At 42.4% G+C, this 12,577-nt stretch overlaps 1 protein-coding gene across 1 annotated transcript in view; it reads right to left on the bottom strand.

The window, feature by feature from the left end:
• The window catches only part of UBA7 (ubiquitin like modifier activating enzyme 7), a 1,199,654-nt gene extending 1,187,428 nt beyond the window's left edge, over positions 1-12,226 (bottom strand). The window contains exon 1 of the mRNA XM_078661236.1: positions 12,034-12,226. Coding sequence (XP_078517362.1) covers positions 12,034-12,173 — 140 coding nt within the window. The 5' untranslated portion in view covers positions 12,174-12,226. The remainder of the gene's footprint in view (positions 1-12,033) is intronic.
• Between the last annotated feature and the right edge of the window lie 351 nt (positions 12,227-12,577).

Genomic DNA, 12,577 nt, shown 5'->3' with positions numbered 1-12,577 from the left:
GCCAGAAACAAATAAAGCCAGCAAATAGAAAGCAAGCAACTGTGAGTTACAAAACACAAAACCAATGGTAAGCATTGGGCGAAATTCATTCCCAGGGAAGCTTTCCTAATGTCCACCAGAAGTCTTCTGCAAACCAGATGCTGTCTGGTAGGCTTTGACCTAAAAAGCAGTAGTCACCCAACCAAAGCATTCTGGTTGACAAATATGTGCAAGCTACTCATTGTATACTATACCGACACATGCAGCCTTATGTGCTCCTCCATGGAAATCAAACTTTATTTGGGTGAAATCTGACACCCCAAATTAGGGGTACGCAAACCAATGAACTGAGAGAAGAAAGATTCTACAGAGGTAAGGTTTTCCAGCTAAAAATAGATTTGCTCCACTTTCTGAATAAAACACATTCTACTGCATAATATGCAGTGTTGAATTAAAAAAAAAATGTTTATTGCTCAAACTGATCAAAGGTTAGTCAAACAGCTGTGCACAAGGTGCACCGCCGTACCAGGCACTTCAATTGTGTATTTAGGCCTTTAAAGAGAGAATACTTTTGCACACAAATTGTTGACCTCCACAACTGATGGACTGTGGAAAGCTTCTGTTCACAACACAAACTTAACACTTACATGAAATCCAAGCTGGGAAGAAAGAATCATTCTTTGTCATGTAAATATTTGAATACAGATCATGTTTACATCATACACAAATACACTATTCTCAAAGCAGCAGCTATTTCAAGAGGGGAGTCAGGGTTTTAGAAGAATCAGAAACATAGGATATCCTTTTCAATGTTTGGTACTGAATCATGAAGTGCCTCCAAGCGACACAAGTACAGACCAAAGGAGTATTGAGTAATATTGTATTGCATGGTAGTTAAAAAAGAGAAATGTACTTCAAGAGAAACAATGAAGTAAACACAAAGGTACACCTGATACTGAACACAGATTTTAAACAACGCGGGTGCGTCTAGGGGCAAGACAGAATAATTACTTGTTGGTGAACAATATTGTGAACAGAACATAGTTTTTTTCTCCTGAAAACTATATCCATTTTGTTAAGTATTGGGATCCATGTTAAACTAATTTTGTTAAAATACAAAATACCTAGATAATGCTGCATAGTGCTTCTTTCCTTGGTGTACAGTGTGCGCCTCCATGGATAATAATTTCAGTGCTGTTCGTGTTTGTGCTGTTTTTTAATCTATGCAGGTTAAAGTTGGCTCAGAGATTTTGAAATACCTTGAAATGAAACAGAAAATGGAGCCCGTTTGAAAAACACGACGTGTGTACTTTCATATTCGATTTGACGGTGTCCTGTAATTGTAAAGAAATCAGCTGATGTTGACACATTCGCTTTTATCTCTTGAGCAAAAAGTGATTTTTCCCAGTCATGTATATTCTCGTTTTTATTCGGTACACATATTTCATGCTATTATAAAGTCCTTGGCTACACGCATGCACATGGGTCAGCAAAAGCATAAACATGTAGATAATGGAACCAGCATTATTTGATTGGCTTTAGGAATCCAGGGAGCATAAAGAAGACAGAGTTACTCACAAAAGTAACTTACACTTGTAAATGTAAATTGATACTTGTATAGCGCACTACTCACCCGCAAGGGTCTCAAGGCGCTTGTACGAATACCGCTGTGGAACCCATCCTTGCTTTCCCTGCGAGGTGTCCACTCCTGGGCACCCCCAAGGTGGAGGCCAGGCATCCTAGCGTTGTGGGGGCCGTTCTGGAGATTAAGCAAGCTATTGCCCAGAGTTGCAGAGTGGGACTCCATGATTGGAATAGGCACCGAGGCGAGAATTATCAGGTCCGTGGAATTTTTGAGCCCAAGACCCGCCGAGGCGGGGAATTGAACCCTGGTCCCGGGCTAGACCTCTGCATCAGGGTCTGCCGCTCTAACCATTGAGCCACACTTCTCCACTTGTGAGTAATTTACATATGTAACTTACTTTTACACTTAAATTCAGTACCCTTTCTACTTTACGCTAGTCACTGAAACAGAGTGTAAAATTACTCAAAAGTGTAGACTTATAATTAAGCACCCCCTGGAAAAGGAAATGGCGCAAAAGTTACAAGAGTAACTTACTACTGCCATAAAAGAAACAGTAGTAAATCCAGCAGCACAAATGTCCAACCACTGATATAACGCAAAAAATAACTACAAATATTTGTAAGTTACATATTAATGTAAATCAAATGTATATGTTTATTTTAAATGGAGAACATAAAATGCCGCAACACTACTACCTTAGAATTAAATATTTAATCTAGATAAATTCAATTAAATATTTTTCTGATGTTTAAATAAAAAAAATAAAGTCCTACTTAAATTAAATAAATCACATTTTTATAATGCATTAGTAATTACTAAAAGTGATGTATGGAGGCAATTACAAGTAATTTAATTATAGTTTCATAAATGCTAATGATCCTTAATGTACACATTCAAAATGTTTGTTAAGGTATTTTATAATTAAACAATAAAGGGTTTATAAATGGTTAATTTTTAGATATTTATTTTAAAATTAAGTCATGTATTTGTAACTATTTTAAATAATTTAAGTTACATTTATTTCTGATGGGATTTCTAAGTCCTTTTAATTTCTTACGGACATTATTTTCCATGGGAGTGTGTTGAGGTACCAGTGGTTTGCCATTGGTGTAATGCCCTGCTGGTCTAGAACACTGCCCAAGTACATGAAGGCCTCCACCTCTATCACTGCATCGCCATGTTAGCCTTCAGGATCTTGGTTTTTCCCTTTGGATGTTGAGTCCAAGTTGCGCTGATGTGGCTGCCACATTGTCGGTCTTCTACTGCATCGGCAGATGGGTATCGGAGATCAGTGGCGAGGTCATCCGCAAAGCCCAGGTCGTCGAGCTGCGTCCAATGTGTCCGCTGGATCCCATTTCTTTTTCTTGCTGTGGATATCTTCATGAACCAGTCTTTGGCCAGCAGGAAGAGAAAAAATGAGAGCAAACAACGATGGCGGGATCCAGTCATCACTGGGAAGGCTTCCGTGAGTTGTCATTCCCTCATAAGAGTTCCTGATGATTCTTGCCAGTTTATCTGTCACACCGTACTGGAGGAGGAGTTTCCAAAGGGTCTCCCTGTCCATGCTGTTGAATGCCTTCTCATACTCAATGAAGTTGACAGAGAGGGGAGTTCCATTCCATCGACTGTGCAATGATGATGAGCACTGTTGCATCTGGTCTGTGCTGGATCTATCTTTGCAGAAGCCAGCTTTCTGGTCTCGTAATGGAGCGTCAACTTGTTTCTTAATTCTTTTCAGGATGACTCTGTTGAATACTGTGCCTGGGGTTGATAGAAGAGTAATCCCTCTGTAGTTTGCGCAGTTACTCGGGTCACCTTTCTTGGGGTTCTTGATCAAATATCCCTCCTTCCAGTCTGACGGCACCTTTTCCTCTTCCCAGACTCTTCTAAATATGCAGTAGAGCATGTCTTCTGATGTTTCAATGTCTGCCTTCAGTGCATCTGAAGAAATGTTGTCAGGTCATGTTGCCTTCCCATTTCTCAGATGTTTGATGGCTTACCGGATTTCTTCCTTGGTTGGTCTGCTATAACAGTCGATTGGCAAGTCCTTGTAAGCTGGCTGTACGTCTGGTGGAGACTGCGGCACAGGCTGGTTCAGCAGTTCTTCAAAGGGCTCCACCCATCTTTGTTGTTGGCCTTCGTTACCCACGATTGTCTTCCCAGCTTTGTCTTTATCAGGTCTTTCTGGCTTGCTATATCTGGCACAGATTTTCCATGTTATGTCATAGAGTTCTTTCAAGTTTTCATGACTTGCTGCTTCCTCAGCTTCTGTGGCAAGACCATCGATGAATCTTCTCTCGTCTGCTCTTAAGCTTCTTTTTGCTTCTTTGTTAGTTTTGGTGTATTCACCTTAAGCTTTCGCTGCTCTTGTTCAGCTGGTGTTGACTGCAGCTTTCTTTTCCTTACTCGCTTAGATTTTGCAAAGAGTTTTGGTGGAGATTAATTCTTAATGCTCATGTTTCTTGGGACTCAGTACCTCCTGGCAGGCTAAGGTCACTGTTTCTTTGATATTCTCCCACTGGCTTTCTATTGGTTCTCTGTCATCCTCTAGTTCTTGCAGGACTTGAAACTTGTTACAGAGGATGACTGAGTATTCACCTAGTCACTGTGCATATTTGAGGAGGATGGTGTTACATCACTGGTGTTGGTTTTCCGGTTCCATACATGTTTCTTCAGCTTTAGCCTGGTCTCAACAAGGAGATGATCTGACTCAACGTCCGTTCCTCTCATCACTCTCACATCCTGCAGGGACATTCGGAACTTCTTGGCAATGCAGACATGGTCGATCTGATTCTCTGTTGAATGGCCTGGTGACACCCATGTTGCCTTGTGTATTCTTTAGCGTAGGAATACACTACCGCCTTTCACCAGACTGCTCAATGCACAGAGATCTGCAAGCCTTTCATTATTTTCGTTTATGTTGCCAAGGTCGTGGTTGTCCATGATTTCTTCATACCAGTGTTGTCGCTTTCAATCTTGGCAGTGAGGCCCCGATCAGTATGGTGATGTCTCTCTCAAGGCATTTCTCCGGGATGGACTGGTGTCTGTTGTAAAACTGTTCTTTTTCCTGCTCTTTGCTGTCATTTATAGGTGCTTAGCACAGGATAACATTCATGTTGATCCTCCTTATCTTTGTGTGGAAGGTCGCTGTGATGACTCTGGGACCATGGGCTTCCCATCCAATCAGTGCTCTGTTGGCTACTGGCATTAGCATCAGTGCTACTCCCCGAGTATGTGGGGTGCTCTCGTCCTCATGTCCAAAGTACTGCAGCATTCCTCCTGGAACCAGTCTTTTTTGTCGGACTGGGCCCATCTGGTCTCGCTGATGCCAAGCAGGGTAAGGTTGTATTTTTTCATTTCCATGTTCCGATGGTGATGGTCTTGGTCGAAAGCAAGTGTATCGGCTTTGTAGCTTCCAGGGACCCCTGGCTTTCACCACAAGGGGTCATATTACACCGTGGCCAAGATGTCTTTTGGTTGATGTTTCTGTAGCTATTTTTTTTTTACGTGGTGTGGTAGCTGGCCTCACGCAGAACCCTCCTCCTTTCACAGCTGGTCTTTGGATCGGCCATGGCGGAGTAAAAAAATAAAATAAAATTATATTGCTCTTGTAAAGAACTCCAATACCTTCAGGCCCAGTTCATGCTGTATAAAAACTACACAAAAAGGAAAAAACAAAGCAGTAACATAAAAAAGGAAAGAAAAATAGATGTAGTAGCTAATTTGTATAGGTGAAACCAGGACACCTGGCTAAATCACGTCTTCACCATTTAAATTGTGTGATCTTGGGCCAATAGTTTATTTCACCAAAAGTCTTTTTAGGGTGACACCTACCTAACAACTTCTTGGGGACGTTCTGAAAGCTTCCCTGAGAATGCATTCTGCCCATTTATTACCATTGGATTTGTGTTTTGAAACTCAAATTTGCTTGCTTTCTAATTGCTGGCTTTATGTTTTTAGGCTGTCCAGCATCAGTTCGTCCTTTCCATGGAGAATAGCCTATGTACTGTATTCTTCCGCTTTCTGTAATCAGGCCTTTAAATAATTTTACCTATCTTGTCACATTGGCTGCGCATTCAGAGACAGAGATTAAATGTCATGCACTGTCTTCCAAAGGACCTTGATGTTTACTTTTCTTTCGCTGACTTCAAAGTGAGAGGATTTATGTGACAATCTTGCTGTGAAAGGAAAAGTTTTTTTTCTAGCACACATAAAAAAAGTAGATGTCTGTAAATGAACTGCACAGATATTTCTGAATATATCAGAATTAAGAAAGCACAAAAGAAGCACTTTTTTTTAATAATTCTGAAGTGTGGTGGACACAAATATTTTAATACAATCAATACATTAGGTGATGACATTTCCACACATTATCGTTTGTGAGCTGAATACTTTTATTAGTAAAACGGTATCTCTGTGCAAATGTAAAGGTCATTTCAATGAAAATGTGTTGCCTGTAAAGGCAGTGTGCTACAGCACCATGCATACTCCACACATCGCCCTTCTACAACACTATGCCACAACACTCCACCCCTCTCCCCTCCACAACAGGCCACTCCACTAACTCTATTCTATAACACAACACTCTATGTATCTCTCCTCTTCAACTCCCATTATACCACTCTGACACACTACTTTAAGTCACACTATGCAACTCCACTCTATGATCCTCCACTCTGTAACAATCTACTCCACTCCAGGCAACTCCTTCAATGGAACTGCACTTTATTTTATGCCTCTCCACAACACACCATCCCATGACTCTCTACTCCACTCCACGATAATCTATGCCAGAACACTCTACTCCACTGTACGCAACTCCCTCTACACCACATCACTGTACAACAGTCTACGCCACATCACTCCACTTCACGCTACACCACTAACTTTTAGCCATGCTGAACAGTAGCTACTGTGGTTTACAATATGGCTAAAACACATTTGCAAAGTCAGTAGTCTTGCATAGGCAAGCCCTATTGACTTTGCGAATGCTTGTTCTTCATTGGCCCGTATGAAAGCACTTTCAAATATGTGTTGTATAAAAACTACTGCATTTGATTAGACTATAATTTTGCTGTGGAAATATCTGGACCATTAAAGGGTTTACATGACAGCATTCTTGCCTCTCAGTTCGCTAATGGTTCATGTTTAAGAACTATTACTTTTAATAAGCACTTTTCACTGCAGTGATACAACGTGATATATTAATGTCAAAGCTTCCATATGTTAAAAAAAATACACTTTTTATTTATTTTGAAGTGACTTTTTCATATTGTACATGGTGTTTGCTATAGGATTTCCATAGCAAACATTTTCAGGGCTCAGCTAGTGCACGGGCTCCAAGAGATGAGCCAGCCCCTCTGGCTCGGCTCTCCCTGTTCATTTGTTGGCTCGCACACCTCTAATCTTTTCATTTCTTTGACTCTCAATTGCATCTTAATCTCTTTCCCTCAGTTTGTCTGTCCATCCTCAGATCTTGTCCCCAAAATGTAATTCAGGTCGACAGAACCCCCTGGGAACGAAAGCTCATTGGGCGAGGCTGTGTGACCTTTGGCTGTTCTGCTACAGAGGAGTTCAGGTTGCACAATAGAGTAAATACAATGATAGCATTTACTTGCTGCAACCAACAAAGATGTCTGTCTGTTGTATTCTTGCTGTTTTTAGGTCTCGGCTGGCGAAAGCAGCGCTCATGCGCTGCTCTCGTCATACGAGAGCTTCTTGGAATCAATACAGATTCCAAAGCTCTCGGAGGCGGAGTTGGAGCCCCGCCTTCCTTTTTGACTGGTTTGCATCATCTTGCATGCAAAACGCTGGCTTCTCAATGTAAAAGAGGCTTCTTAGTCCCTCCTTGTTGCCGCCTTGTCTCCTTTTGGCCACGCCCACCGGGATTTGATCTTTTACCAGCGGCGTGACACGCTCTCCTTCATTACTCCCTACGCACTTTTTTTTCTCTCTTAGCTTTGGCAAAGTCAGCCGCGTGTTTACTATCGCATATTTACTATAAACACGCGGCTGACTTTGCGGTACCGTGCTTGTTTTACTTGTTCTCCACAGCTTCTAGCTGGTTGGCTACGTAGTAGGTGCACGCACAGTGCGACGCTTCTGTTCATACTCATGCTCTTCGGTGGCTTGCTCCGTTCTCTCCTGCTCGCACATCTGCAAAATGGCGGCTGCTGTCTCCGAGGGTAAGATGGTCACTGAGCTGCGCGTCATCGACATTAAGTCCAAGCTCAAGCATCGTGGGCTGGACATCATGGGAGTCAAGACCGTACTCATTTCTCGCCTTAAACAAGTGAGGCACTGTTACAGTCCTTATTTCATTTTACAAAGGTTGAGGCCGCGCGTTCACCTCGAATAGCGGTACCATATGGGTTTTTGTAAGAGGTGCATGCTACGTGTACTTCTTCACAGTGCGTTCTCTGTGCATGAGGCGGGTACAGTCCAGATTTCCATTTGAGTCCGGTTTGTACTGGCAATTTTGTTGCAGCCCTCTCACCCTCATGGTCTCTCGGGCATGGCCACCTCCGCGTGTGATGGCACTGATCCTCAATGGCAACCTCGTATCTCGCTCAACCGGCCGCCATGTTGTGTGCGTAGACTTTATAGACGGAGGCGGTGCCCGCTGCCTAATCATGGGCTGAGACACTGGTATCTTGATTTTTCGGGGGCAGGTTCCCATTGACCTAATCATGTGCAATGCGCGGACTGCGCCCGCTGCTAGTGCGGTGCAATGGACTAGCTAGTTTCAGAGACGCTGCTGGGTTCACCCTTAAGGCAGGTGCTATGGGACAGTGACTTTCTTGACTACATAAGGCGATCGAATAGCAACAGCTGTCTTAAAGAACTGCCCCCTCCCACCCCCGGCAATTGTGGGCCCCTTTCAATACACAGCTTTTAAACTAGTTTTCCCCGGATTGAGAATGAAAGATCGTGCATGAGATTTAATTAGATTCGTTTTTGTAGCCTATAACTAAAGCGCCATTGCTATTCTACATTTGTAGCCATATAACTGCGACCAGAGTATGTGTATCTGAGACTGGTTCTAAAAAGTGTCTTGAGGGGCTCTACTTGCAACTCTTATGTTAGCTTACAGTGAGAATGATGTGGGTAATTTTAGTACTTTGGAACGGGGTTGGGTGCGGTTCTAATTGAGCAGGCTGGTACTCCAGCAAGGCTGCAGCAGGGCCTACAATGAAAGGAGACTGTGGTGGCATGATCCCAGTTTTGAGAGAATACATTCATCAGGTTAGCGAGAAATGCTATTATTCGTAGAGTCTGGAGAGGCAGCAGTCGTTTCTGTGCAAGTTAAACGTAATATCAAACATTGATGTGACATGCCATACTAAACGTCAATACAGCATGCCGTAACTTCATTCTGCAAGATACTGTGTGCCACATAATCTCTAACGTAACATAGCATCCCTCCTAAACTTGGAGTAAGGTTAGCTAACATAACGGCTCCACAGAATTATAAAGCAGGCCTTAAAACTCTTTATACACACTGGACTTTTTATTTTATGAAACCATTATTCATGTTCATATGACTCATTCATTGGTTTTACAACGTTTCATAATGTCAGAGGCCATCTGCGGGCCAGTTCGGCCAAGTAGGGAATTCCACTGCCCCTAGTAAACGCCAGAAATAACTTGTACTTAGATACCTTATTGAAGAGTAAGGTAACAGGAAAATATGCCACGCTACATAAGATTCTTGCGTAGAAATAATTAAAACCAGTTGCATCCTAGCCTATCTCCAATTTCATCTAGATCTGGGCGACATTAAACTGATAATTAAGCAAGAACTTTTCAATTACCGCTAGCCGATACTAAGTTTCAAGTATTACACTATTGGGATGATACAATCTTGTTAGATCAGACAACCATGGGTTGCAGATATCTTTGGAAGCCATAGTCAGTTACTATGAAATAAACAGTATCCGCATTGTTTTGGTTTACCAGTAAACAAAAACAGCTAATTGTTTTCAAACTGTAGAGGGATTCTTCCTACAAACTTTTAGGGGTGCGGATGGATGAGAGGTCAATTTTCAAAATTAATTTAAGAATCTGAACAGTCCAGGCACAACCTGCTCCGGCGCAGGTAATTGATTATTTGTAATAAAACATGTTGAAATAAAGAAACTGGAGAAAAAAATTGATGCCAACACTGACTTTCACTGAGATCGTTTTCAGAAATGGTCTTGTATCCTGGCTTGGAAATTAATTTCATTAGACAGTAATTAGTACTAAATGATTTTTTTGTGCTATATTAAAACGGGCAGCCAATGGTACACTATCCGTGGCAGCTATTTACTACGAGAAATCAAAATCGAACTAATGCTCCCTCAACTCCCATAGACAACTGAGCGCAGGCCATTTGGGGAACATATTTCCCTCCTAAACACTTGGCAACAATTTTGGTGAAGCAAGGTAAAATCATACCTGCAGATTTGGGACATGAAGAATCTGTGATTGGTAGGTAATTTGTGCGACTCCTAATTTACTACTTAATGTAAAATAATCATTGGCAAGGGAACAGAAATGGCAATTTATACGGCTATTTCGGAAAGATACCCTTAAAAAACTGTTGGTACACCAGATTATGCTGCTCATCTCCAGAATCATTATGCAATGATGTGCATTTGTACGAAATTGCAGGCACTAAGGACATTGTAGCTGTGAAGGGGCGAGGGTCAACAGCGGACTCCAGTGGCCGCACCTCTTAGCTGCGTTCCCGTAGTTAGTACTGAAGAAGTCACAATTTGGTGTGCACAAACAGCTCACGCACCGGCTGTTGAAAGGCGCAAACTGCCAAGCAGATATACGGAAATTATTAACAAATGGAGTGGTGCACTACCCCAATCAACTGTTTCAGTAACAACGAAAGGTGTGTTATTTTTTTTTTTAATTGTTCTTTATTAGGTAATCCAACAAATATATGCAAATGAGCCTCAGCCAACGCGTTTCGTTCAAAAGGGTTGAACTTCATCAGGGCGTGTTTTTGTATCAGAAGAAAAGTGGCAATCTGAAGTAGTGAAGGTTTCCTTGTGGGACTGGTACACATCCGAGTAGCGGGGAGGTCACTTAAAAGTAGCGACTCCAAAGAAATTTCGACGTTTTAGCTGTGTCTGGCTTTTAAAACTCTTAAAATCATAACCTGTGTAGGCGCTGTAGTTTTGTCCAAGGGAATCAAGCCGATTATCGGCCCAGTTCTTGAAGTTCATGAACTCAATGACGTGCAAACAGCTGCAATAGCCTCAGAGAAAATCAAAATCCACAATATCATTTTTACATGGTCTTCCTGTATTAAGTGACGTTAGGGGTGTTTTATATTTTATTGCCATTTGATTATTTATCTTACGGTTTGGAGTGGATGAGATGTGTAATGGTTTTAAATGGTAAAATAAAATGTTTATCTATTCAATGTCAATTGAAGCTTGATTAAACGTGAACACCGCTAGTAATTAAGTTATTTACGAGCCACATACATGTTTGTTCTGTTGGGGCTGGAACATTAAGTTACAGATGTGACTCGCTTGTTGTCTTGGTTGCCAGCTTCCTTTGGGCTTTTGTTCAGAGTACACTGGGGATATCACTTGCTACAAAGAGCAAACAGATTTGTTCTGTGGTTTGAGATGCACTCCCCAACGGTATGGGGCTCAACAGAGTGCTGACGAATCATAGGCATTGAGGTGATGAGGAAGAATTTTCATTTTTTGGCGGACTTTTAAAAGTGACGGTAATGTGCTGAACAGTGCACATGTAACATTGGTTGCTGGTTGTAATATATATAGCAACTTAATAGCACAAGCATTGAAAATGCAATAGGTCTCGCCTTTAATTAAGTTAAAGTCATTTGCTTTGCTATGCAATACTATTAGCAAAGCAAAGGGCTTTAACTTAATAAAAGGTGAGACTTATTGCATTTTCAATGCTTGTTTAAAAGGCGATGTCCTCGGGACCTCAACAACTAGACCTGTTATCTCTTGATGTGAACATTTACTGTCATAAAGCGCTCCGATACCTTCTAATCCAGCTAGTGCTATATAAAATACTCAAATAAATTAAACCACATCAAGGATTCCGTAGCGGTTGCCCAGCCCTGCAGTTCAAGCCCTGGCACAACACGGGCACTTGGCCCCGGGGGTTTCCAGAGCAAGGAAGGGATGCACGATCCACGCTGGACCGGTTTTACCTGAACCACGCCACAGTACTGCCTCAAATCCTGCAGAATCACACCCCAATCACAAACACATTGACAGCCGTCTCAATACACCCCATGACCTCTTGATCGCACACTACGCAATGACTGACGCCCAGCCCCACCCCGGTCAGCGCTTGCATCACAGGGCGCTATGTCATTCACATATACTCCCTCTGTCTAACCTTGACAGTTAGCAGGTGCCCATCTATATATATATGCAAAAGTCCATGACAGTCACTCCCGCGAGCGCCGAGGTAAAGTTCCTCACCTTGCACTCAGTTTACGATGGGTGCCAATCACAGCAAAGGACAGAGAAATGACCACGGCTGGTGTCTGCAGCGGAACGGGAGCAGATCTGAAGCTATGTCCTGCCAGGCTCCCAGCACAAGACAACACTTTCTCTTTCATTCTTTCCCTTCCTGGTTCCACCTTTTAAAGGCACAGCGCCCGATGAAGAATGCATTCCAATGCATGCTTTAGTAAGTCACTTATTGTAGTATTACTTATACTACCGTATTAATTTCGTCACTGTGGGGGAGTTTTAAGGCGTGGGCAGTTGGGGCTCCGGAGCAGGACTCCAGCTTTTCAAGGGCACCCTACGCAGGAAGGGTAACAGACCTCTGACGCTGCCTGCGATCTGTCTGTTTTGAGTGTAAGTGGCGCAGTTGGTCAGCCTGTTCTGCGTGTATGAAGGAATCTTAAAGTTTTGCACTCGCAACTGCATTCAGAGCCATGGAACGGAGCCATGCAGCATAGTTGTGTGTTGTAATTGCATTTATATAGCACTTACTACTTCTGACGAGGCGTCGAAG

This window comes from Lissotriton helveticus, chromosome 9 (assembly GCF_964261635.1).
Source record: "Lissotriton helveticus chromosome 9, aLisHel1.1, whole genome shotgun sequence".
NCBI classification, from domain to species: Eukaryota; Metazoa; Chordata; class Amphibia; order Caudata; family Salamandridae; genus Lissotriton; species Lissotriton helveticus.
Note: the sequence above shows the minus strand (reverse complement) of the source record. Positions and strands in the feature narration are given on the sequence as shown.